We start from the raw sequence: 26,756 nt of genomic DNA on the forward strand, positions 1-26,756 counted from the left end.
CAGACATCGACACACTGAGGAATGTCTACAAAACACTCACCTGTCAGTACGATTGTCTAGGTTATACAGTATAGTGCCACACAAGCCAAGATTCTGTTACAGGATCTTTGGAAGGAACAGCTCGGCTGGGATGACCCAATCCAGCCACCCAGCCTTCGTGACAGATGGCTTGCCTGGGAACAGGAGATTCCTGATCTTATCCAGATGGAAATCCCTAGATGTTATGCACCAGTGTCTGCTGATTCATCTGCTTCAAGCAGAGATCAAAAGAAGTCTATGTTGCCTTTTTACTGGCTAGATCAGAAACAAAGAAACAAATGAGGAGGAAACAGCAGGAGCTGTGTGAGGCTACTAAAGGCAGGGCTATAACATTTTTCTGTCATCATTTTATTATAGATAAAGTGCTGGAGTTGTTAGGTGTGGATAATTAAATTATAGTTTATTGCAATAGCAAGTTGTGCCTTGTTCTCAGATAGACAGCAAGTGGAGAGTGATATATGAAATGATGGGATGGAAGGAAGAAGAGAAGCAAAGAGTGAATCACAGGCAGAGCCTAAATTATTTCTCAGTTTTTTGTGTCCTTATGGTTCCAAGCGCTGTCACCAATCTTTGCATTTTGTTATTATCTCATGATACTTGTTTAATCAGCTACCATCTCTCCTATGGACTTTTTAATGTCTACAGTCTCAGATCAACACAGCCCTGCCCTCCAGCACTATTCACAGCAACCCCTCAACAGCAACATTGTACTGTGGCTGTAGCTCAGAGCTACGTCAGAGCAGGTCAGCCACTAATCAGAAGGTCGGTGGTTCGATCCCAGGCTGCCTCCTGGCTGCATGCCAAATATCCTTGGGCAAGATACTAACCCCATGTTTGCCTACTGGTGGTGGTCAGAGGGCCCAGTGGCGCCAGTGTCTGGCAGCCTCGCCTCTGTCAGTGCGCCCCAGGGCAGCTGTGGCTACAATGTAGCTTGCTATCGCCAGTGTGTGTGAATGGGTGAATGACTGAATGTAGTGTAAAGCGCTTTGGGGTCCTTAAGGACTAGAAAAGCGCTATACAAATGCAGGCCATTTACCATGTACCCATCAGGTAAAACATCGGCTACGTTTGCTTTGCCGTGTTGCCCATATTAGATTCTTGATGAATGTGTGTTGTTGTTATTCAGCCTGGTTCAATATGCCCCTTTTTAACTTTGAGCACCCGCCCCTTTAAACCTCTCTGCACGGCCCTGTGCTATATCATAAACTATGATATAAATAGGGAGGTCCTATTAACATGTTTAGTTTTAAAGGACACCTTCCTGCCTTTAGTCTCCTTCATGAGCAGTATTAGTTTTCTTCTAACATCCAGAAGTCTGCACGATGTGTTTCATAGTTTGTAACAAACATTTGACAGGTAAACATAACATGACCAGCTGTGGCTACAACCGTAGCTTGCCTCCACCAGTGTGTGAATGTGAGAGTGAATGAATAGTGGCATTGTAAAGCGCTTTGGGTGCCTTGAAAAGCGCTATATAAATCCAATCCATTATTATTATTATTATGACCGAAAAAGCAAAAAAAAAAAGAGAGAGAGAGAGAGAGTGTTGACATAAGAAGAGAAAATGCTTTCAATTATGGAGACAGGCAAATGGTTCATTTATGTTTGATGTGTGTTTATTCCTCCCTAAATATCGTCGGTGAAGTTTGCCATGCACGTCAGATTTTCCTGCGCATTTTTATACCTCTGCCAACAGAGAGAGAAAAAAATCACATTCTAACAGACAGCTGGTGCTTAGAATACAGTTGAATAACTATTAAAAAACAGATGATATAATATTTCTGTCCAGGTTGCAGACTTCATGATGAGCATGCTGTTGCAAACTCTGCTCCTCTCGGTGGAAATGCGCCTTCTCTTTCCTCTTTGTATAAAAACATTTTAAAAGTCAGTTTAATCTCAAAATTCACTGTTAAATCCAAAACACACCAGATAAAGAAAAGCGAATAGTTCAGTCTAACACATGTGCCAGTGAACCATTAAACGTCTGTGAAACTATGCAGTTATGAAACGTAACTTTAACCTCAGCCAAACCGATTTGCTCAGTTGTAAATAAAACAGCGAAGTAAACGTGACCCGACAGACAGAACCTGAGTGAATGAAGTCCAGCGTTTAACCACTGAGAGCTAAAACTCAGCTGAGGTTTCAAAGCTGTGTGCCGGTGATTGGACATCAGCCGCTGATGAAGCTGTTCGCCTATAAAGTGCTCTGTAAGGAAACAAGCTCCAGCAGTTCTGCGCTCGGGGAAAACACTACATTTAATTATCTTGTGCAGAAAAATGCGCTGACATTGCTTTATATCGAGCACCGGTTGCCCAGTTAAACTGTGACTATCACCAGGTAACGTAGGCGTGTTTCTTGAATTAGCAGCAGGTGTTAAACAGCTGACAGATGAGGAGGAGGATGCATGCAGGTAAACTGAGGGTCTGTTGAGCTGATCGCTGGTTTCGTGAGAAAAATGTCAGCTCGTTCTTTATGTTACAGAAGCACAGAGACACAAGACCAGGCGGAAAGAGACGATCGTTCGGTGAAAATGAGAATCTGCGAATGCAACATGTGGAACACGGAGAGTGGAATATGTAAACAAACCGGTTAACGTAACCCCCTGGGTGCACTCTGCATGCTAATTGTTAGCAGAGCTAGTGAAATCTCTGAAAACATCTGAGCACTTTTGCAAACATGTTCTATGTTGACAACCTGACCAGACGTATGGCGCGACATTCGCGGCTAAAACACTGTTAAAAGTGTAGTTGGTGACAGAAAAACGGGGTATTTTAAAACTACACCACCACCATTGCTGCCTGTGATTTGATCTGCATTCTGGGATACCTGGCTGCACAAGCCTACACAAGCAATCGATTATCTAGGATCGACCTGTTTTGACGTACTTTGCACGGCAACCAATCAAATGTTAGAGAAGCTGCATGGGCAGCGTTAACCCCGCCCCCTGAGTTTGATGGGTGAGGCTGACAGATAAAATTATTTCAAGATGAGAGCCAGGGAAAAGGGTAACACCACCTGGGTCTGGGTGCAGTTCCCCCCTCCAGGGGCAAGGGTACCTAGACCCGGTTTGTAGAGTACGCTTGGGGAGTGTGATCGTGTGTACAACGTCTCTTTATGTCTGTCTCCACGTTGGTTGAGTGTGGAGTAAGTGCATATGAGAGCATGAGGGTGGGAATGGATGTTTGTGTCTGTGTGTGCCTGTATGTCTGTGTCTATATGTCAGGTTGGGTATCAGACGCCACCTCGCTGGGGACATCTCAGGCCCTCCAAGGTTTGGAGGCCTATCTCCACCCACCACCACTTCCCCTGCCAGTGGCGGACTCCCTCAGGCGTCGGTGCGTTGGTGGTTCTTTGTGTCTGGGGGTGGGCGTCCAGGTACACACCGGCTCACTCCTTGGCGGCCGCTTATCGGGGCCTGGAGCCTGGGGCTCGCTCGGGCCACTTCGGGGGTGGGGTGCCCCCGTCTCTCGGCCTGGGGCTCGGTCACTCAGGCACGGCTGGCTGCCGGCGGAGCTCACGGGCGCGTCACTGCAACCCCCCCTGGCTTCTGCTCCGCGGCTGCTGAGTGAGCCCTCATCTGGGACTCTCCTCAGCTCTTACTGGGACAGTGGCGCGGCTGCCCCTCTGTTGGTCTTCCTTGGTCTCTTGTGTTCTGGGGGCCTCTAGATGTCTGGAGTTTTGATCTCCTCCATACCTGCTTCATACCCTGGAGGACGGGGCTGTGGCTCCCCACACTCCCTAGCAGATCGTTACATGGAGAAACCTTTGGAATGCAAGCATGCTGATCCACACAGGTATGCACACAGGTGTACACACGGGTATTCACAGACGTGGACTAAAGCTTTCTTGGCTGCTGCCTCAAAGCACATTGTGCGCTGTCTATCTTGCGTGCTGCACAATATCGTTTATTATTTAGTATCTACTGATATCTACTGCTAGCTAGTTTATTGTGATGGTGCCGTGTTTTTTTTTATTATGTTGCTCTTTGTTGTTTGCTTTCTCTTCTGTTTTTTTTCTCCATACAGGTGACCCAGGTGTTTTTTTTTCTTCCCCCCCTTCTCACCGTCTCTTCTCCCCTTTGGTTTTCTTTCTCTCCCTCTCTTTCTTTCATTCTTTCTCCCTGTCCTATCCCCCAGTCATGCCTGTCCCGTTTATAGCAACTGAAAATGAAATAAATTCATAATTATAATAAAGGTCAATCAAATGGACCAATATGGCAAGGCCATGATGATCCACTTGGTAAAATAAATCCGCTTGGCATCTTTCTTGGCCTTAAGACAACAATTCTGATGGCTAAAGATCCAAACAGGACACAAAAAAAAAGATGAGAGCCAGGCGCCAGGACTGCCGAAATGAAATAAATAAATATATCATTAAATAATTAATTAAATGTGTCAATAATTAATTAAATGTGTCAATAATTAATTAAAATGTGAACTACATAAATAATTAATTAAATGTGTCAATAATTAATTGATTACATGTGTCATAACTATTTATTTAATTAATTAATTTCAATTTTAATTAATTATTGACACATTTAATTAATTATTTAATGGTGTATTTAATTAATTCATTATGGCAGTCCTGGCGTTCCATACTGATGTTGATTGCGATTTTAGTTCAATTATTGTCATTATTAAGCCTGTTTTTTGTGAGATGTTATAAGTGTGTAGTATCATAAATGTATCATAAATGTGTTTCAGGCGCCATAAATGCTAACATGAATATATACACCTTGCTAGCTTGGAAGTTGTGGTGGGTTGAGCTAACCCTCTTCCCCACTGTTTGTATTTGGTCATAGGAGCTGGAGTGGGCAAATTATGTACTTGGAGGTCTTTCTTTCTTTTACCTTTTTTATCAGGTATGTCGGATTTCATGTTGTTGTTTTTGTTTTATCTTATGTCAAATATGTTACGTGTAAATGCATACTTTATGTTTAATGTAAAAATAAATGCCAGCCCTTTTCTACAATTCCCCTTTGGGAGAGGAGCTGGAGTGGGCAAATTATTTACTTGGAGGTCTTTCTTTCTTTTACCTTTTTTAACAGACACAACTCAGAATCACACAGGTTACACTTGTGTATAAATACACAAACAATACACATATGCTTTCAATTGTGTAATTTAAGTGATCTAGGTAGCTCTGTTTTCGAAGATCAGTTAACGCTAGCAATGTGTTTTAGTTTGTACGTGCTTCAGAGTTTGTACATGCTTTGGAGTTTGCACGTGCTTTTTGGAGTTTGTATGTGTTTTGGAGTTTGTACGTGCTTTGTCTCTAGGGGCCACCGTATATATTTATATATAAACATATATAAATAAAACCACGTTTATTTTACATTAGAAATTCCTTTTGTGCATAATTTTATATTGTTGTTGATAATACATTAATTAACCCTTTAAAGGCGGTCCGTTTTCCCTAACTATTTTTAAATTCCGGTAGCACTGCAACCACGTAAGCTGGCGCAATACTTTTTTGGCATATGAAACCGGAGGAGTTGTACTTACATGCTATGCCATCAGCTTGCCCTAGGTCCCGGTTTCCTTCCACATATTGCTTTGCCAAAATTGCATAAAAAGCGCTTGCAGCAACAAAAACATAATATTCCAGAAACACGCTTTGCCAAACTGATCAGCTATTCATAACACTTCCTACGTTGGAATAGATTTTTTTCTTTCTTTTTTTTAAAATAAACTTTATTTAACAAACAATGAGTATACAACATACGAACAGATGAAGTATACAAAACAACAGAACATGAACACAGAAAGCCAGGGGTAAAAGAAAAAGGTAACAATTATAAGAATACACGCAAAAATTCACATACATAAATTATTTTGAGAGCCTTTTTGTTGGTGGAGTCTGATATTGATTGTATGTACATTTCCACATCCTTAAAATAATGACAGAAATATGGTGTTTTGTTAGTAAACTTACATTTATGGATAAAAAATTTAGCTAAAAGTATTAACAAATTTATCATATAAAAACATTTATCATACTTCTTGGGGAACTTAAAGAAACAGAATAAAACATTTTCCCATCGTAAAGAAAACTCCCTTAAAATATGGACAATAACAAACCTGCTAAATTCCTTCCAGAATCTCTGTGTAAAAGAACAGTACCAAAAAAGATGTGTCACAGTTTCTGGATGATCCCCACAGAAAGTACAATTAGTATTTATGTCCCTTTTAAATTTTACCATGTAGTGACTGGCTGGATAACATTTATGTAGAATTTTAAATGAGACTTCTTTTACCTTATTTACAATCAAATATTTATGGGGGACCATCCAGACTGTCTTCCACTTGATATCTGGAACAAATCGGTTCCAATAAGATATTATATATGGGAGAGAGACGATATCTTCTTGGAATAAACTACGTATTCTTTTATTGCTATTACCAAGTTCCTGTGAAAAGCAGATTTTTCCTATTGGTGACTCAGCTGGATCAGAGAGAGTGACTGAGGTAGAGATCGAGCTGTCAGTGTTTTTATATAACATTAAAGTCCCTGAGGGTATGGCACCAAGCACCATTGAGAATTCCTGAACACTGACGGGAAAATTATATAGTGCAATAAAGTCGTCGTATGTAAGTAGTTGTCCCTCTTTACTAACCAGCTGAGCCACCAATAGGATCCCATTTTGGATCCAAGTTTCCAGGAAAAGTGATTTATTTTTATATAAAATATCTCTGTTGTTCCAGATAAGGTATTTGTGAGGTGAGAAGTTGTGTTTATAAATGAGGGTCCACGCTAAGAGGACCTGCTTATGGAAGGATGAAAGCTTTACAGGGAGTTTCTCAACATTGTAATTACAATTTAAAATAAAATTAAAGCCACCAAAACGAGAGAAAATATGATATGGTATAAAGTTCCAGATAGAGGTAGGGTTTTTAAGAAAATGTTTAGCCCAATTAATTTTGAAAGTGTTATTTAAAGTACGTTGGAATAGATGTCAGCGTGAACTATCACATGTCCGCCATTACCTGCCCGAAACCGGAAGTGACGTCATTTTCGCGGAAATGTAGTTTTTTTTACCATCAGTGCCTTGTAAGCCTATAGTGGTGTTTTTAAAAGTTATGTTTGACTTTATGACTTTCTGTGTCGTTTCTGGGATGCTTAGAAGTCAAATTGAACCGCTGAAAATAGTTAATTTTGATGCATATGCTGTTTTTTTTTTTTGCAAATTTGCATTATAATATTTATTTTCGTTTTTCCTGCAGTATATACAAATTGGTGTATTTCAAAAATAAAACTATGAAGACACTCAAAATAAATTTCCTGTGGTGGGAAACTATTTTGTACAACTTTTTTGTATTTACAGTTTTGAGGGACAAGCCTCTTAAATTTCTCTAACTAGAAATATATGTTAAAAAAACAAAAAGATTTTCAATTTTTTTATAGTTTATTGCACTTTGTGACAATTTATGTAATTACTATGCACTTAATGCATACATATTATTAAAATTTGGGCTATAATCGTTGTATTGATGTATAGCAACTTGAAATGCTCCCAAAAATGGCACTACAGCATGTAAAAATATAATATAAGCTCTGGCAGACTTGGTTCTGTAGTAGGTCTTAAAGAGTTGAAGCAACAAAACAATCTGAAGATCCGGTTGGGAGCCGAAAGAGACGACTCTTTTTAGTGAGTCGAGCCGAAAGATACGGTTCTCTAAAAAGATCCGTAATTCCCATCACTACCAGTTACTGAATCAGTCACGTGGTACGAACGTCACTGCATACGTAATCAAAGCAAGCCTCGATACGCGCTTCACAAAAACACCCCCGAGATTACCCGACACACTTCGACACATCACTACTGTTACGTTCATTAAAAGTATTGAAGTTTAAATCTGAGGAAGATGCAGGATGATGCACGTTATCTCAAACGGTCAGTCATAACGTGAGTTTATTATTCTAAGAGTAATGTGTTTGCTAGATATGGTCACCAATTTAAGTAATATATGGTGTCCATACTATCACGTTAGCTTTACTGTGAACGTCTAACCAACACTTAGAAGATAAGAGGAAGCGTTTTTTAAATTGAAATTCTTGCTAATTAGCTTGCCCTGATCCATGGCATTTCTCTATATAGTGCGATGTTTAATTACCTTTCCAATTTGGGAAATTTCCTGTTTTCTTGCTCGGTGCAGAATGCGAGCATATAATTGTTTATGTTTTAGATAAATAACGACAACGGTCAGTTTGGCGTACATGCAGTTGACAGAAAGGTCACTTAAAATCTCTCACCATTTAAATCAGCCTTCATGGTTGTATTCACATCCCCTTCGTTAGCACAGTTACCCAATTATTTCTAAAAGGAGCCTACTGTGCATGACAACTTATAAACAAATAACGACTGATTTTACGTTTTCCACTGACTTATAAATCCGCCAATAAAAGGAAACATTTTTTAACCTTCCCTACCTGAAGGAAGGGGGATTGGAAATCTGAATTGGAGCTAACATAGCTAGCAAGCTTCCGTGCTAAACTGTGGTGGATAATCGCTAGCTTATTGCACGTAGTGTTGAATTTATTTGCAATCAGGGATTTGCACCGAGTTTAGCTCGTGTTTGTCATGCTTTAACTCTCTGTGGAATCGTGTTTTATTGTTAGCCGGTTAGTAATATTATGCTATTGTCTGGGCGTGTCTTCCTATGTGTTATTGTTATGGGCGGCGGATATTTTACTGGCTTGGCAATTAACGACCTATTTTCTGTAGTAAAATTTAAAGTCATTTTGTTGTGAAATTAACTTGCTAGCTGATTTGCGTCCGATGCAGTTATTATATGGTATGATGTAAATTAAATAACTGGAGTTTTATGTCTTTACTGTATTTTGTACTGCCTGTTCTTGATCGCTCAAAGCAAAGTGACTGTGGGCGGTTTGGACGTCCATCCCACACAGAAGGCCCTTGTAGTCCACTATGAGGTGGAGGCATCTATCCTTGGAGAGAGTGGAGGACATATGCTTGGAGAACGCAAGGAGGGACAAAAAATGTAAGTAAGCGCATCTGTCTTTAGGTTTTACATCACAACAGGACCTCACAAACAAACTAGTGGGTGACATCATGACAGTGTCTTTTGCATTAGGTGTGTGAAAAGAGGACTATTCTGCCTGTGGAAAGGATTAAAAAAAGTTTAAAAAAAAAATGTGTTATTTATGCCAGAAAAAAAAGGCTATTGGGCCACAGTTTTACAATCAGTATATTTATTTTGAATTTAATGAAACCTGCTAGCTTCTGCTTTCTCTTCTGCTCTTTTTTTCATGCTCCAGTATCCGCATGAAAAGTCTTTCTCCTAGTACAGATGTGGGAGCTTTGGCAAAGAAAGTGCTGGAGGAGTGTAAGATGATCCCTGCTTCCCGTCTGCCCCAGGTGGAGCAGCTCCTGTACTACTTGCAGAACAGAAAATCATCCCCGGTGGAGAGCAACGGTTAGTCATACCACCGTCATTGCACTTGTGCTCTGGAGCCCAAAATCTTTACTGTCCAATTCCAACTTTGGCTAACTTCAGTCCCACATGTAGATTGGCAGTGTGTTAGTCCAGCATGTACTGTAAACATTCTAGAAATATTAAGACATGTAAGGAGGTTGTGTAATGGCAGACCTAAAGTATGCACTGTGATGCTAATAAAAGAAAATGTAAACTAATGCAATTAAAGTTTCAAGTTTGGAATTAATGCTGATGTGCTTTGTTTTGGCTGTTTATGTATGTGTGTGTTTTGTCACCAGTGGAAAAAAAAGGAAAAAGAACAGTCAAGCCCAAAGAATTGACACCATTTGAAGGCATAGAGGTAACCATTTGTTCCACTGTAGTTTGATCTCACACAGCAGTAAGCACATGTTCTGTCTTCATTAAAGCAACAACCCGAAGTTGCTCAAATGTGTTGTTTAAATAGTTTGGCTGGTGAAAGAATGCATTTGTTATCAGTCAACAACTTTGTGTGTTTGTTTGTGTTTGTAGTTAAATGAGGAGGCCAGTATAACTAGAGTGGATGAGTATATTGAACTGCTCTATGAAGGGATTCCAGAGAAGATCAGAGGCTCAGCTCTCATCCTGCAGCTTGCCCGTAACCCTGATAACCTGGAGGAGCTACTGCACAATGGTACACTTTTATTCTCCATCTTAATTCTGATGGTTAACAGAGTCGTACCTACAGCAGTTTCCTGACATTCCTGGATAGTTTAAGTGTGTCATCTCTTAAAACTATTTTATATGGTTTGACTCAAACCATTTAATGAAGTTAGTGTAACATCATTGGTACAAACGCACCCTGAGAGCTCATCGTTGTTTACTACCTTTTTTGATTGATTTTTATTTAGCTATATTTTTCTGCATACAGAAAGAACATTTGATTCTCTAATTGTCTAATAATTAAAGGCAGCATGCTTTACTTGTGCTCTATATAATTGTCATTTTCTCCAGAGCAGTAGCAAGTTCTTAGCATATTTTTCCATTTTTTCCTGCACTACAAAATAACTGAACCTAACCAGTGCTCAGTATCGACTCGAAGGTTGTCTCTTTGGGTTATTGTTAGAATACTTCCATTTTGACATCTGTGTTATGATGGTATTTGATGCTAGATATATTGTGTGGACTAAAGTATTGGGCTACCCTTTTGAATTCAGGTGTTTTCATTCTCATTGCCACAAGTGTATAAAATCGAACACCTAGCCATGCAGTCTGCTTTACAAACATTAGTGAAAGAGTGGGTCACTCTAAACCTGTGTTTCCCAACCTTTTGGAGCCATGGCACTTATTTCACATTAGGAAAATCACACAGAACACCACCAAACAAAAATGTCACAAAAAGCATATTGATAATTTTCCCCGTGCACCAGGTATGGCAAAATTGGCTCAGTTTCTTATATCAATGTTATTAATTTTAACTGTCATAAACAGGATGTGACAAGTGATGATAATAATAACAACTGTACTGCATTAAAACATTCACAGCAGGTGGGATATCTAATTTTTAAGTGATGACATATGAACTCTACTTCTGGGTCAAAACTACTCTGCGTTTATCAAGGCTGTTGTGTTTTTAACATGTTTTAATGTTTTGTATCTTGTTCTATTTAATCTGAAAAAGCCCCTAAAAAAGGCAGTGATCACCCTCAGCTACTCTCGGTTTTTATTACCACTGTTCATTTTAAAGCTTTATGCCATGCAGCAGTATATTAATGACTAACCTCGTATTGTGGATGGATTATCTCAGTTGTTTTCCTGACTGAAGTTTAGTCCATTTACAGCATCCTGCCACGCAGTTGCGTTTGTCCCTAACCATCAGGAATAGGTCTGGGTATCGTCACTGATTTCTAGAATCTATTCGATTCCAATTCACAAGGTCCCAAATCGATTCGATTTGATTCAAATATTATAATTCTGATCACGTATCAGTACATATCCATGTTTTTATTTTTGTAAAAAGAAAGCTGACACTTTCGAGACTTTATCGAAGGCGTAAGCATCACAGAAGATGCCTTTGTGTCAAAGTAACTGAGGATAAAACAGAAAAACATGAAGGCGATTTTCCTGGCCTGGGATTTTATAGCAGATGGCCTTAAAAATATTCTGCAGACTGGTGGCTAATAAGCGAGCGAATAATGCAGTAAAGTAAGAGGGAATTCATGACGATGTTTATGTGAAGCGTAGTTTGGATCTTCTTTTGCTGCTGGTTCAGTCAATATTGTTTGGAGATGTCTGTGAAGGTTCTCAGTCATCCAGGTCATCGTAGTCAAAGGAGCTTGCAAAGAAAAGCGTCTGGACTTCTTTAAGTTGCTTGAAGACGTTTCACCTCTCATCCGAGAAGCTTCTTCAGTTCTAAGGTCAAATGGTGGAGAGTCCCAGATATAAACCTAGTGGGAGTAACCCCCCACAGAGGGACAAAAGGACCCCCTGATGATCCTCTAATCGCCTGAGCCAAGGTGTGAAACTGGGTGTGGGTCCCAATCAGCCAGAGTTTTGGGTGTGTTCATTGTGAAACCTGGCCCCACCTTATCTAACATGCGAATTCCTGAGGTCAGATGGCCCAGGATGTGAGTGGGCGTTAAGGCGTCTGGGAAGGGATCTCAAAACTGGATTATAGATGGCAGACAGTTGGTGTCGTAAACCCCCGCCTCTGTTCAAAGATGGTCGCTCACAGTGGACATAGATGGCTTCTTTCACGCCTCTTTCAAACCATCTGTCCTCTCTGTCCAAAATGTGAACATTGGCATCCTCGAAAGAGTGTCCTTTATCCTTAAGATGCAGATGGACTGCTGAGTCTTGTCCTGTGGAGGTGGCTCTTCTGTGTTGTGCCATGCGCTTGGGAAGTGGCTGTTTGGTCTCTCCAATGTAGAGGTCTGAGCATTCCTCGCTGCACTGTACAGCATACACCACATTGTTAAGTTTGTGTTTTGGCGTTTTGTCTTTTGGGTGAACCAGTTCCTGTCTGAGCATGTTGCTGGGTCTGAAATACACTGGGATGTCATGCTTGGAGAAAACTCTCCTGAGTTTCTCTGATACACCGGCTACATAGGAGATGACAATGTTGTTGCATCTGTCCTTCTTATCCTCCCTCGCTGGTGTCTGGTCTTCTTTTCTGTGCCTCTTTGCTGACTTTAAGAACGCCCATTTAGGATAGCCGCACGTTTTGAGTGCTTCCTTTACATGTGTGTGTTCCTTCTTTTTTCCTTCAGGCTTAGAGGGAACATGTTCTGCCCGGTGGTGTAGGGTCCTAATTACTCCAAGTTTGTGTTCCAAAGGGTGATGGGAGTCAAAGAGGAGGTACTGGTCCGTGTGTGTGGGCTTCCGGTAAACTTCGATGTTGAGTTTGCCGTTCTCTTCAATGTGCACGGCGCAGTCCAGGAAAGGCAAACAGTTGTCCCTTGTGTCTTCCCTGGCGAACTTGATGTTTTTATCCACAGCGTTAATGTGCGCAGTGAAGGATTCCACTTCTTGTGTCTTGATTTTGACCCAGGTGTCGTCCACACATCTGTACCAGTGGCTGGTACAGATATGTCTCTCTGTTTGGAGAGAAATAAAACCTGCAGCTTCAGACTCTAGTGCAAAAAGGACGTAAACACAAAGCATGGACCCACTGAAACATCAGAATCAGTGAGCTGTCTGCTTTCAGCCCTGACCGTGTCTGTGTCTGTGCCGCTGGGTGAGAAAGGCGACATCTCACTGATTGTGATGCGTCGGCGGGTCCACGCTTTGTGTTTACGTCTTTGTGCAGAATCCGTGTACCTGCTCCCATTTACTGTTTTAGCTCTTTGGTGGTTGTTGAAATCTTGTAAGGTTTAACCTGAGATTCTGGCGTTTCGGGCAAAATAAATTTATATTTAAAATCAATTCAGGATTTTAATGAATTGATATCACGTTATCCAAGCTAGAATTGATCTTAATCGATAAATCAATAATCAAAACCCACCCCTAATCAGGAACCCTTGCTTTAACTTTTATCGAGTGGAAAAAGTTAGCATTCCTCCTCCAGCTTCACTGTTTATATTATGCTAACATAGCTGTGTTGCTAGCCACCATGTAGCACATCATTATATACCAGCTAGACCAACTTCAGTAACCCTACAAACGTCACTGCTGTTTAGCTGCTCTCAGCCGCATGGCATGTGGTCGTCCGCTCAACGCACTGAGCTAACAGGCACCCCATAAAACGGCAAATATGAGACAGAAAATAAAGTTATGGGCTACACAGACTATATGACTAAGGGTTAAGGATTTTGAACTGCGAAACATGTAAAGCTACTTTAAGACTCAAAGACCAAAAATCTGCTCCTGGAAATGGGCTCAATAGGTTCTCTATTGCCCCAAGTATCTTTTTCTAACTGAAAATTTGTTAGATGGCACATGTTATATCACAATATATTATTGTGCCGTTATCTGCTGTACTTATGATGTGAAAACTTCCCTTGTCTTTCCTAATAGAGACAGCTCTTGGTGCTTTGGCCAGAGTACTAAGGGAGGATTGGAAGCAGAGTGTAGACCTAGCCACCATCATCATTTATATATTCTTCTGCTTCTCCAGGTAACACACACACTTACATAGCAGCTCACTTCCATCACATTTATTCTTACTGTTGTGTTTAATCCTCTTACCTTTCCTCCTCCAGTTTCTCCCAGTTTCACGGGGTGGTGAGTCATTATAAAATAGGCGCCCTGTGTATGAGTGTGGTCGAACATGAATTGAAGAGATACGACGCATGGCGTGAGGAGCTACGCAAGAAAAACAAGGCCTATATCCTTTTTATTGGTGTTTTTTGCTTACTTTTCTGCTCTCTCCCTTTATAGTTTTGCTGACTTAATGAGAATGTACTCATTAAGTCAGCAAAAATAATGTTTTCCTTAATGTTCTTTTGCGCACGTGAGTCTGCACCAGAGAATGGTTCCCTGAGACGAGACCAGGACAAGGCTCTCAGAAAATACCATGGCCTTTTGGCTAAGCAGGAACAGCTGCTCAGAGGTAGGCTTTGTTTTTGTTTTTTTTGTTTTTTTTTAATCTCCTCATTCAGAACTTTTGTTGATCAGATGTAACTGAAATTACTATATCATCTCTAATTTTCTGTTTCTCCTCCTCACTTCTGCTGGCCTGTTTTTCTCTGGTTCTTAGTGTCTCTTTACCTCTTGCTGAACCTTGCTGAGGATACGAGGACAGAACTGAAGATGAGGAATAAAAACATTGTTGGCTTGTTGGTCAAAGTTCTTGAACGTGATGATGAGGAGCTGCTTGTCCTGGTGGTTTCTTTCCTTAAAAAACTCTCCATCTTTCTTGAGAATAAGAATGACATGGTGGGTGGTAGAAACAAGACTTTCAGATTCGATAACGCTTGCCAGGAGCATAGGAGAAACAGTCCTGATGATCATTTTTATGTTACAGAGATCTGTTGTTAACCAAGTCAACTTCATTTATTTTTATTCTACATCCTTTGTTTAAAAATAGGGGGGGGGGACCCGGTTTGCATTGTTTTTGCATTGTTATTCCTTCTTCCTCTGGTAATGATTGTGGGGAAATATTCTGTAAGTCAGTTGTCTTCCAGTATTGTAAGTCTTCTGTAGTGCAGAGGTTAGGTTGTTTTTTTTTTTTTGGGGAGGGGGCTGTAAATGGTAGTGTCTTATTGACAAGCTCCACATAATATGTAGCTATTAGCTTCTAATATTGGAAAGTAGGTAAACAGTAGAATAATAGTAATCCTTGCTTTGGATTTCTGAATTTGTCTTTTTTCGTTTATTGTGATGCCCTTGATGTTCATTCAGCTCTTGTCGGTGGCATAAATTATTTTCTGCTGAATTTACCATCATTAGATTTGCTATAATCTGTGTTTGTCTCTGATTTGTAGGCTGAGGTGGATACAGTGGAGCGGTTGGCTCGCCTGGTTCCCTGTAAACATGAAGACTTATTAAACTTGACTCTACGTTTGCTGCTCAACCTCTCCTTTGACTCTGGACTTAGAGCCAAGATGGTAGAAGTTGGCCTGTTACCTAAACTCACTGTCCTGTTAGGTAATGATGCACGCTAGTTTAATAGCATGCAGCACATAGCGATCCATTCACAGTACTTTTAGCAAAGTGACTGCTGGGAACAAACGTGTAGCTTACAGCTTTTTAAGTATTGCTGATAAGTCGACACACAATCAACACTGTGGATTGTTACATCCTGAATAAAAATTGTTCACATTCTCCTGGTGTTATAAAAGCACTTCATGCTTATGTTGAAAATCTCCTCTTCAGCTGTGATCAAACTGAAAAATGCAACCCAAACGATAAACGGAGATTGTTGCCCGCACAGGGAGATCTCTGTTCAGTCTCCATTCAGTCCATCAAATGATCTCTGTTTTTCCCTTTTTGGTTGCACCTTTTCCACCTTTCACTGCAGCTTTGCGAGTAAATGGTAGGTGTGTGCAGACAAGTTGCGTCTTCAAACTACGGGTGACTGCAGGAATCTGCTGTTGACCAAAGAAAGTTCAGTTCAAGCAATTCTGACAAGTTGGAATGAATTAGTAGGGTACAGAGATTCACTTGTTGTTTGAGTAGAACAAAGAAAGGAATAATTGGAATGGAATTTAAAACTAAATTAATGACAACCAAACTAGAAAAAAAGCCACAGGTAGCTTTAAAATAAAGGGTTAAACTCACCTACTTCAAACTGTGTCCTGTTTACAGCCTGCTTTTAAAGCTACTGTATATTTGAGATTCTTTGGATTCAACTGCCTCTTCAGTCAACTTCTTGCCACTTAATTCAGTTAGGGAACTTCTTTAATGAACACAAAAACCTTGGTTTAAATCTTGCACTAGCTTAGCACCAGATGAAAGATGCTCTTTATATATCCCAGATTTGGGAAATGCATTTATCTCTGCGTTTTGCTTTTATAGTTAATAGCCTTGCAGTGTAGCTGTTGTGAACCCTTGGCATTTTATGCAAAACTGTAACATGGTAATGGTATCATCGTTATTGTGTGTGTTTTCAGGGGATGAGAACAACAGACAGATGGCAATGCGTATCCTGTACCACATCAGCATGGATGACCGGTTCAAGGGCATGTTTGTTTATACTGACTGCATACCACAGGTACAAAATGTACACTGAGCTGAACACTCATAGTGCCTGAGTTCTAAAGTCTTAGGTACAATTTTGTGTGTTTGTGTGTAGCTAATGCAAATGCTGTACGAGCATGGTGAGGAGGAAATTGAAACTGAGCTCATCTCCATCTGCATCAACCTGGCTGCAAACAAGAAGAATGCACAACTCATGTGTGAAGGTATTTTACTTTTTGCACAAGTTAGACCATTGCCTCACCATCACAGGTACCAGATGTCTGTATGGCTTTTGGAAGAGATTATTCTGAGTGTCTCTCCATTCCTAGGAGATGGATTGAAGATGCTTATGAAAAGAGCTCTGAAGATGAAAGACTGCCTCCTCATGAAGATGATCAGAAACATCTCACAACATGATGGCCAAATCAAATCACTGTTCATAGTGAGTTATATGCAATAAAGAAAACGTTACAAACTAAAATTATCATTATTATCAGTCATTATTTAATAATCATTGTGTACGGAAATTGCTGTGATCAGTATTGACCTAAACATCAGCCTTGTTTTCAGGATGGTTGAGGTGGGGTGTTTTTGTTTTTTGTTTGTTTGTTTGTTTTGTTTTTTGATTGTTTGTTTTTAATTGTGTAAATTCTCTTCTTGCTTTGTCAGGACTATGTTGGTGACCTGGCAGCGGAGATTAAAGAAGAGGAAGAAGAGGATTGGGTTCTGGAGTGTCTGGGGACTCTAGCCAACCTCACCATCCCTGACCTGGACTGGGAGTTGGTGCTGAAGGAGTATAATCTAGTACCTTACCTTAAAGACAGACTTAAACCAGGTGCCTTCACATAATTTTTCATTTCATCTCTTTTAATATAGTGGAATTTGTGCACTTGTTGGGACAGAGAGTACTAGGAAACTTGCTATGGTTTGGCCATAGTTCTTTTCACAGAAAAAACTAACTGTTACTCCCCTCCAGTCTTAATAAAGCTCAACTTGTTCTTTGCGTTTTAACTGACATTTATTTCAGACAGGAGGATTCTTCGACATGTCTTAACATGTAATGATGTCCAACCACAGCCGATACAATGCCGTCAGAACTAAAAAGAAATACAAACTTAGATGAATATTCTTAAGCATTATATATGACGAAACACTCCAAAAAAAGGATCAATAAAGTACACATTACACTTCACACTACGGTAATTGCACTTGAATGTCACACAACACTCGCATATATACATACAACGATAAGAAACAAAATAAAACATTTACCTCATTGGCCTCACTCAAATGGAATAAAAGTTTCATTTTTACGTCGTGGGGAGGTCCAACTCTTTTATAACTTTCTGTAGACGTGCAAACCTCGTGGCTCGTCTCTTAATTAGCTTGCTGAGTGTGCCAGCCAAAAAAATGCCCTCTTAGCAAGAACAGACGGAACTTTAGAAAAGGTTCCTATCTAATTGCACAATTAGCACAAATAACACATTGTAACATATAAATCTAAACAACTAAACATTAATTACTATTTATTTCTTATTTATTAATATTTCAACTACTTATTGTTTCAACCTTAAATATCTAATAAAAGGAACCTAAATGCGAGAGTTGCCCATGACGGCAGCTACACTAACATTGTATTCGTTGTTCCCATATTAAAGATGTTTATTTCTTTGTTCTACTATAAAGCAGTTGTTTATAACTAGTGCTAAATAAATACTGCAAAACTATCAAAAAGTCAGAAAATGGTTAACTTAACTGCTCTCTTTTGACTGGAATAACTTTCTAAAACTACATTTTCTTCTGTCTGTTTCAGGTTCAGCAGAGGATGATCTCATCCTGGAGGTGGTCATAATGATCGGAACGGTATCCATGGATGATGCCTGTGCCGTCATGTTAGCTAAATCTGGCATTATTCCTGCACTTATTGAGCTACTGAACGGTAACATGCATACCAGTGGTTTCCCCAAAAATGTATTACATATAACTTTCCTGTGTCCTTGGTCTATAAACTGCTTATCATGGGTCTCCTTTGTTTAATATAGCCCAGCAGGAGGACGATGAGTTTGTATGCCAGATTGTCTACGTCTTCTATCAAATGGTGTTTCACCAAGCTACACGAGATGTGATTATCAAAGACACCCGTATCCTTCCGTCTTTGAGATATATACACTGAACAAAAATATAAACGCAACACTTTTGTTTTTGCTCCCATTCCCCATGGGATGGACGTAGAGACCTAAAATTCATTCCAGATACACAATATAACCATCCCTCCCAAACAGTGGTCACAAATCAGTCCAAATGTGTGGTAGTGGGCACATCTGCTATATTGAGATAATCCATCCCACCTCACAGGTGTGCCACATCAGGATGCTGATCTGACATCATGAGTAGTGCACAGGTGTACCTCAGACTGCCCACAACAAAAGGCCACCCTGGAATGTGCAGTTTTGTCTCACAGCAAAATGCCACAGATGCCACAAGCAATGAGGGAGCGTGCAATTGGCATGCTGACAGCAGGAATGTCAACCAGATCTGTCGCCCGTGCATTGAATGTTCATTTCTCAACCATAAGCCGTCTCCACAGGCGTTTCCGAGAATATGGCAGCACATCCAACCGGCCTCACAACCGCAGACCTCGTGTAACCACACCAGCCCAGGACCTCCACATCCAGCAGGTTCACCTCCAAGATCATCTGAGACCAGCCACCCAGACAGCTGCTGGAACAATTGTTTTGCACAACCAAACAATTTCTGCACAAACTGTCAGAAACCGTCTCAGGGACGCTCAACTGCATGCCCGTCGTCCTCATCGGGGTCTTGACCTGACTCCAGCTTGTCGCCGTAACAGACTTGTGTGGGCAAATGCTCACATTCGATGGCGTCTGGCACGTTGGAGAGGTGTGCGCTTCACGGATGAATCATGGTTCACATTGTTCAGGGCAGATGGCAGCTGAGAATGTCCCAGTTCTTGCATGGCCAGCATACTCACCGGACATGTCACCCATTGAGCATGTTCGGGATGTGCTTGACCGGCGTATACGACAGCGTGTACCAGTTCCCACGAATATCCAACAACCTCGCACAGCCATTGAAGTGGAGTGGACCAACATTCCACAGGCCACAATTGACAATCTGATAGACTCCATGCGACGATGTGTTGCACTGCATGAGGCAAATGGTGGTCACACCAGATACTGACCGGTTCTGGGTCCCCAGACCCCCAATAGCGCAAAAAACTGCACATTCCAGGGTGGCCTTTTGTTGTGGGCAGTCTGAGGTACACCTGTGCACTACTCATGATGTCAGATCAGCATCCTGATGTGGCACACCTGTGAGGTGGGATGGATTATCTCAATATAGCAGATGTGCCCACTACCACACATTTGGACTGATTTGTGACCACTGTTTGGGAGGGATGGTTATATTGTGTATCTGGAATGAATTTTAGGTCTCTACGTCCATCCCATGGGGAATGGGAGCAGTAACAAAGGTGTTGCATTTATATTTTTGTTCAGTGTATATGTGTGTGTGTGTGTGTGTGTATATATATATATATATATATATGTGTGTGTGTGTGTGTGTGTGTGTGTGTGTGTGTGTATATATATGTGTGTGTGTGTGTGTGTGTGTATATATATATTAGGGGTGCAACGATATTCGTATCGATATTGAACCGTTCGATACAGTGCTTTCGGTTCGGTACGCATATGTATCGAACAATACAACATTTGTAATTTATTTCATCAATTTTCCTTCTGACGATGCTGTCTGTGTTGAGCGCTCAGTGAATCTGTGTTCGACTACTCCGCCTAGGCTGCACTGTCCAGCGCAGATCCACTGAGCGCTCAACACAGACAGCATAGTCAGAAGGAAGAGCACAGGGTAAGCTAGCGAGGCAGAAGTTAAGCTCTCCTTGCAACAGGCAAATTGAACCTCATTCAGATCTGGCGTTTGGAATTATTTTGGTTTTCATGTGACGTATGACCCTGAAGGTAAGCGAGTCATGGACTAAAGTAAAACAGTATGTTGGATGTGCCATGCAATGCTCAATTACATTGGTGTGAACTAGTGTGTTAGCGCAGTTAGCTCGTTAACGTGTTGGCCGTCTAGCCCCATGCACGGAGCGATCGGCGGTAGCTCGTTAACGGAGATTTGCTGTGTTGTGGCGTTAAGGTCATTTCAACGAGATTAACCTGAAATCACTAGTGGGAACACAACGAATATGACTGCACATTTACGCCGACATCATCCTAGTGCAAAGACAAGTGGAAGCAGACAAAAAAAGCAAGCATGCTACTAACTTTAGCCAGGTCATTTAGACAGCTGTTAGCACATGATTCTCCTTATGCTGCTGAGAATATAGCCCAGAAGAAGCGTATAGTATAGCTTTTATTTTAGAAAGAGCCATTTCTCTGTAATAAACTCTCTTTTCCAAAGATGAGTGATTCCTCAATCAGATACAGGGCTTGCAATATCGCTAGCCCGACGTCCCGGAGCTAGCGATTTTTTCAGTCGGGCTACCAAAATCTATCTCTTCCCTGCCCGTCGGGCTATTGTAGGAAGGAACCGTGAATTTTGTGTATCGTTGCACCCCTAGTGTATATATATATATATATATGTGTGTGTGTGTGTGTGTGTGTGTGTGTGTGTGTGTGTGTGTGTGTGTATACATATATACAGTCCGGATGACATTCCGATATCATTGCTGTATATCCTGGTGGTGTGGATCAGTGAATTGATGTCTTGTCTCTGTCTTGATGTCATCCATGTACAGGAGGTGGCTGACAACTGTTCCCTTCCGTAGTCAGTATCCGTAGCCAGTCTTGTCAGTGATCTCACTGAGGGGGTTCAGGCCTATGCAGAACAGCATTGGGGACAGAGCATCTCCTTGGTAGATCCCGCACTTGATGGTGACTTGTGCTATGGGCTTGAAGTTGCCCTCTAGTGTTGTCCACCGCATCCCCATTGAGTTCCTGATGAAGGCTCTTAGGGTCTTGTTGTTTTTGTGTAGTTCTAGGCATTCCAGGATCCATGTGTGGGGCATAGGTCATAGGTCTTCTTGTAATCAATCTAGGCAGTGTACAGGTTGGTCAGCCTGGTCTTGCAGTCTCGGCTGATTGTTCGGTCTACCAGTAGCTGGTGTTTTGCGCCTCAGGTATTCTTGCCCATCCCTTTCTGTGCCCCACTCATGTATTGACCCATGTGCCTGTTCATCTTAGCTGCTATGATGCCTGACAGGAGCTTTCACGCGGTGCTGAGGCAGGTTATTGGTCGGTAGCTGGAGGGGACCGGTCCCTTCTGGGGGTCCTTGAGGATCAGGATTGTCCGGCCTTCGGTTAGCCATTCTGGGTGTCTCTCATTGGCTAGCAGCTGGTTCATTTGTGCCGCCAGAGTGCAGTCAGCTTCTTCAGCCAGTAGGCGTGAACCATGTCGGGGCCTGGTGCTGTCCAAACTCTTGATATTGGAGACCCTTTCTTGGATGTCTGTCACTGTGGTGGTTACTGGATCCTGTTCAGGAAGGTTGCTGTGGTCTGCCCTCAGATCCACTAGCCACTGAGCATTGCCGTTATGGGTCGTTCTCACATATGCACTTCCAGTATTGGTCTGTCTCCTGTCTTGGTGGTGCTGTTCTCATATTGTTCCAATGCTACTGAGAGTACACCTTGGATGGTTCTGTGGAGAACAGCTGGTTTATTCTCCTGCCTTTGGTCTCTCTGGTGTACCTCTTCAAGCGGCTGGCCAAGGTTGTGATTCATTTCTCTCTCGCTCTCTCTCTCTCTGTATGTGTGTATGTATATATGTCTGTCTGTCTTACAGCACTATCTGAGGATTTCTGTGGGTTTTCTTTAACCCTCTTTGTAGAGGCTCCAGCTTACCTCATTGATCTGATGCATGACAAGAATGCAGAAATTAGAAAAGTGTGTGACAACACCCTTGATATTATTGCTGTAAGTTAACAATGTGCTACTGATGGATGTCTGTTTTCTAAAATAAGGACTAGAAATGCACCTTCATATTTTTGGTCTGTCTCCTCCAAGGAATATGACGAAGAGTGGGGCAGGAAAATTCAGTCAGAGAAGTTCCGTTTCCACAACAACCAGTGGCTGGAGATGGTTGAGAGTCGGCAAGCAGATGAGTCTGAGCCTTATCTTTATGATAACGACAATGACCGGACTGATCTCTTCTACAGTGCAGGTACACTGAGCAAAGACTCAGCTGTGCATGTAGAACAGGAAAATTGACCAGCCTGACAGTAAATTTTACCTTCCCAACAAGACTTGACAGTTTGTTTTGGGGGGGGGGGGACTGGCAGGTTGTCATTTTGACCTCATCCCATAACAGCAGCAGAAATGGCAAGGAAATCATTTCCTGAGGAAGTTGATGTTTAATTTTTATAAATGATTAGGATTTGACAAAATAAGCATTTAACATGAATTTTTAGAAGTTGTCTAGTGATTTATTTCATTACAGATTGTAAAGGTAAAATATATTTTAGTGTCCACAATTAAACAAAGCAAATATAATGAAGCTATTAATAACAAGGAACTCACTGTGAAATAGCTCATTGACTACATTTAAAAGTTTACCATACAATCGGCTACAACAAAATAAACCAAATTTTAATAAATAAATTATTGTAAACGTAGAATACTGAAAATGTATCAATCTGTCCACCTCTGTTTTATGCCACTGGACCTCTTCCCACACCGACCATCCACTTTCCCCCCATCTGTAGCCCTTCACCCAGTCCTCACCCCTTAAAACCATCCGATTTGGCTGCTCCTCTCTGGATTTCACTGTTGTGCGGATTAGTACAAACACTCAGGTCTCTGTTGTGTTCAACCAGCAAAAACTCTGGCTACAGCGCCTGTGCTAATAGTTATTTATCTTTAACTAGCTTTTGATCATGATATAGCAGCATTCTTATCTAAATGTATATGTGTTTGTTTTGTTTACACACAATACAGCCAAGTATGTACTGATTAGTGTTTTACATTTCTCTGGGGTCAAAATGACTTATTTGGCAGTTCTAGGCATAAATTATCATTTTTGTTTGTTTTTATTCCAGTTTATCACACAAAATTCACAGAATGAATAATCAATAATCGAAATCGAAATAACAAAACAACCCACCTGACGGTTCTCTTAAGAGATGGAAATAAGAAGAGATGTCTTCTGTGTGATATTATTAAATTATTATTTGTACTGAATGTCATTGCATTCAGTAAATTCACATTTAACATCAAAAGCAAAAACTGACTTTTACAGGTAAGTAACTACATAGCAGGGACTCAAAATAGGCTAGAACTTGAAATTTAGACTTTTAGTCTGTTTACACTTTTTAAATTAAATGTATCTACTGGTTTATTGTTGTGTTCTTCAATCTTTTAGATGGAATAACTCCAGGAGATGGCTCAGTCAGCCCAGACTTCTTCAGTGACCTGCAACCGCAGAATGGAGACTCGCACCATGCAGGGTGAGTTAACAGGAGACAGAAACATTCTAGCCATTCTACAGCTTACTGAATTTTAAATTCAGGCAATCAAAGCCTCCACCTCTTTTGCCACACTATAAAATCCCAGTCCAGTGTTTCACATTTTTATTTTTCATACTGTTAAATTGGCTTTTTTTTTTTTTTTTGTAACTTTGTCTACCAGAGACATTGGCGATGTTTTCGACCAGACCAGCTCATCACCTGCACGACCAGCCACGGCCTATGGCTTCAGACCCGATGAGCAGCCCTTTTATCAGTACTCATAGACACTTTGAGTCTGCTTTGTTCACATCGTCTTTGTTTCATTCCTCTCCACCAAGTGCATATTCACACATTATCTACAACTCCACTCTCATTGTTTAATTTATTAAAGTGACAGCCCCTTGCAGTGTAGCATTTCATATGCCTCATCTTGACATGTTAAGAATAGTTGTAGTTATTCAGACAGTGCTTTCAAATGCTGAAATTAATAATACAGACCACACTAACACTGCAGATTGCATACAATTTTCACTTAGCTATTTCATCTATTTACAATCATCTCAAGCAGAACTAGTTACGTCTTTCTTTAAAATTTGCTTCTGTATGTTGGTAGGTTTTGCTTTTCTTTTTTTTTCTTATGTGATAATTAATATTTATACAAAAATATTCAGCGTCTTTATTGAACTGTTTGAGATCCTTCATTTTGGCTCCTTCAAAACCATGTCAACATGTGACATTTATTTAATGAGTTTACAGCATGTTTCTTTTATCTATGTCACTGTAAAATGGGAACATTGTTGTTACAGCCTAGGGTGCTTTCACACTGGCCAGCTAGTCTGGATCTCCACAAAAAGACTTCCTCCTTGTGTATTAGTCGGGGATAGATTTCAGTTCATGTTAAATGTTGCATAAGTAAATTTGTGACTGTTAAAAGGTCCAAGTTGATGTAGGAGCTGAATGCTGACCAACAGATAAAAGCCTGGTGCCTACATTACCTGCAGGGCAGTGTAGTTGCTGACAGTTTGTTCAAATCATTCTGTGATCCGCTGGTATACCTTAAGTCTGCAGCAGAGAGGAGAGCAGGCTATAGTCTGCTGAGCCGCATTGACATTTTTTTTTAAACTGTGAAATTCTTCAGCTCCTTAAGTGAAATTCTATGTTAGCATTATTAGAAATTAGGAAACTGCAAAGGCTTTAAACACCTGTCCCCCTGCCCCCTTGTTTTTTGTTGTTGTTGTTGTTGTTGTTGTTGTTGTTTTTTTATATTGATGTGCAATAGTGAAGTGCTGTCTGTTTCCATCTCTGTTACTACAAGCTGAAAAATAAAATTTCATCATGTCTTTCATGATCTCATTGGCTAATGATTTAAATTGTAAGAAACAGCAATGACTTCAAATACAATTCCCAAGAAGGAAAATTGGTAAACGATGCTTGTTTCTTATTTTTTGTAGCACTCCCAGGTGGTACTGTGCCATTAGTTCATTTTCTTAGTCTTTGCCATTGTCCTCTAGTTTTCTGCATGCATTTCAAAGTGTATGTACATCACATACAAATTAATATTTAAAAAATGCAAACCCAGTCTCTAAGCGCCCTAAGATTTATTGTAGTTTGAAATTTGGCTTATAACAGATGTCAAAACCACAGCAGTATTATGGGGAGCTCTTCTTCTAACCACTACATTTATGTGATGTTTCTGACCTGCTACCCCACAGACTTGCTAAATCGAAATCTGTCCTGTCAGACCACACTTAATGCAGTGTTCATAAAATGAGGCCAGAAATCCTTTCCTTGAGGAAAGATAGCTGTGAACTGAAAAAATGTGTTTCAAAAAGAAACACAAAAAAACCCATCCATGATCATCAGTCACCTAGCACATCATTTCTCATGGCTGTTTAAATAGAAACAAGAGTGTACGTTGGGTATTCCTCATAATGCTTCTGGGTGTTTTTTAACAGCAATGAGATCTCAAAAGAGTTGTCTCTGTGAACATGCACTTAAAAAATAAAACAAAAACAAACTCTAAAAAAAGAAGCTAAATATAACATGCCTACTTTGATAACATGGTTTAACATGTATATTTTAAATACATGGTGGCATATTAATATTAAATGGCACTGATTAAACCACATATGGAAAAGATGGTCTGTTTGAAGAAAACTTTTACATACAGTATTGGTTTTAGTCCTATTTGCACATATGTACTTGTGTTTTTGTTTACTTTACCATAAGTTTGTTTTTGTTTTTTCTCTTTCTCTCACCCTCTCTCTCTCGCACTTTTTTTCCCACTTCACTCAGCATGCGAGCCTTGTGCTTTACGCTGGGAAGCGGGGGGAGGGGCGGTAGCAGTAGCACTGGAACAGAGCAGGAGGGAGAGAGAGAGAAAGAGAGCCAGGGACAACAAGGTCACATTAGAAAGGTATAGTAATCATCCACAACTATTTTCAGTTGCAGATGATAAAGGATTCGGAAAGTTTATTCATGCAGGTCCATATGACAGAGAATATGCATCTTCTTTTTGTTTTCATATTATAATTTATATTTAATTGTGTTGTGGTTTGCAGTGTTTTGTGTTGTTTCACTTTAAATTTGTAAAAGGAAAAAGCTGAAAATTTAAGTAGTTAAAAGTTGAAATGTGAATAGTTGAGTTTTGTATTATGATTTATTTATTACATTTTATGTGGAGTGAATAAATAAAAGTA

General features: G+C 40.5%; 1 protein-coding gene across 2 annotated transcripts; it reads left to right on the top strand.

Annotated features, from left to right (window-relative positions):
• Positions 1-7,782: 7,782 nt before the first annotated feature.
• LOC113010809 (kinesin-associated protein 3-like) lies at positions 7,783-25,405 on the top strand. 2 transcript variants are annotated; one of them, XM_026150020.1, is made up of 20 exons: positions 7,783-7,948; positions 8,913-9,044; positions 9,322-9,479; positions 9,779-9,840; positions 10,011-10,152; positions 13,974-14,073; positions 14,159-14,283; positions 14,410-14,508; positions 14,656-14,834; positions 15,383-15,545; positions 16,511-16,611; positions 16,693-16,801; positions 16,907-17,019; positions 17,247-17,412; positions 18,391-18,516; positions 18,620-18,718; positions 22,443-22,528; positions 22,619-22,775; positions 23,973-24,057; positions 24,239-25,405. In XM_026150020.1, exons 1-20 carry the CDS (start codon positions 7,908-7,910, stop codon positions 24,339-24,341), a joined length of 2,346 nt encoding a protein of 781 aa, XP_026005805.1. In that variant the 5' UTR covers positions 7,783-7,907; the 3' UTR covers positions 24,342-25,405. The 2 variants fall into 2 exon arrangements, with proteins under 2 accessions (XP_026005805.1, XP_026005806.1); XM_026150021.1 differs by having other exon boundaries at positions 7,783-7,936.
• Positions 25,406-26,756: the final 1,351 nt, after the last annotated feature.

The sequence above is a fragment of the Astatotilapia calliptera genome, chromosome 18, assembly GCF_900246225.1.
Source record: "Astatotilapia calliptera chromosome 18, fAstCal1.2, whole genome shotgun sequence".
In the NCBI taxonomy this organism is placed as follows: domain Eukaryota; kingdom Metazoa; phylum Chordata; class Actinopteri; order Cichliformes; family Cichlidae; genus Astatotilapia; species Astatotilapia calliptera.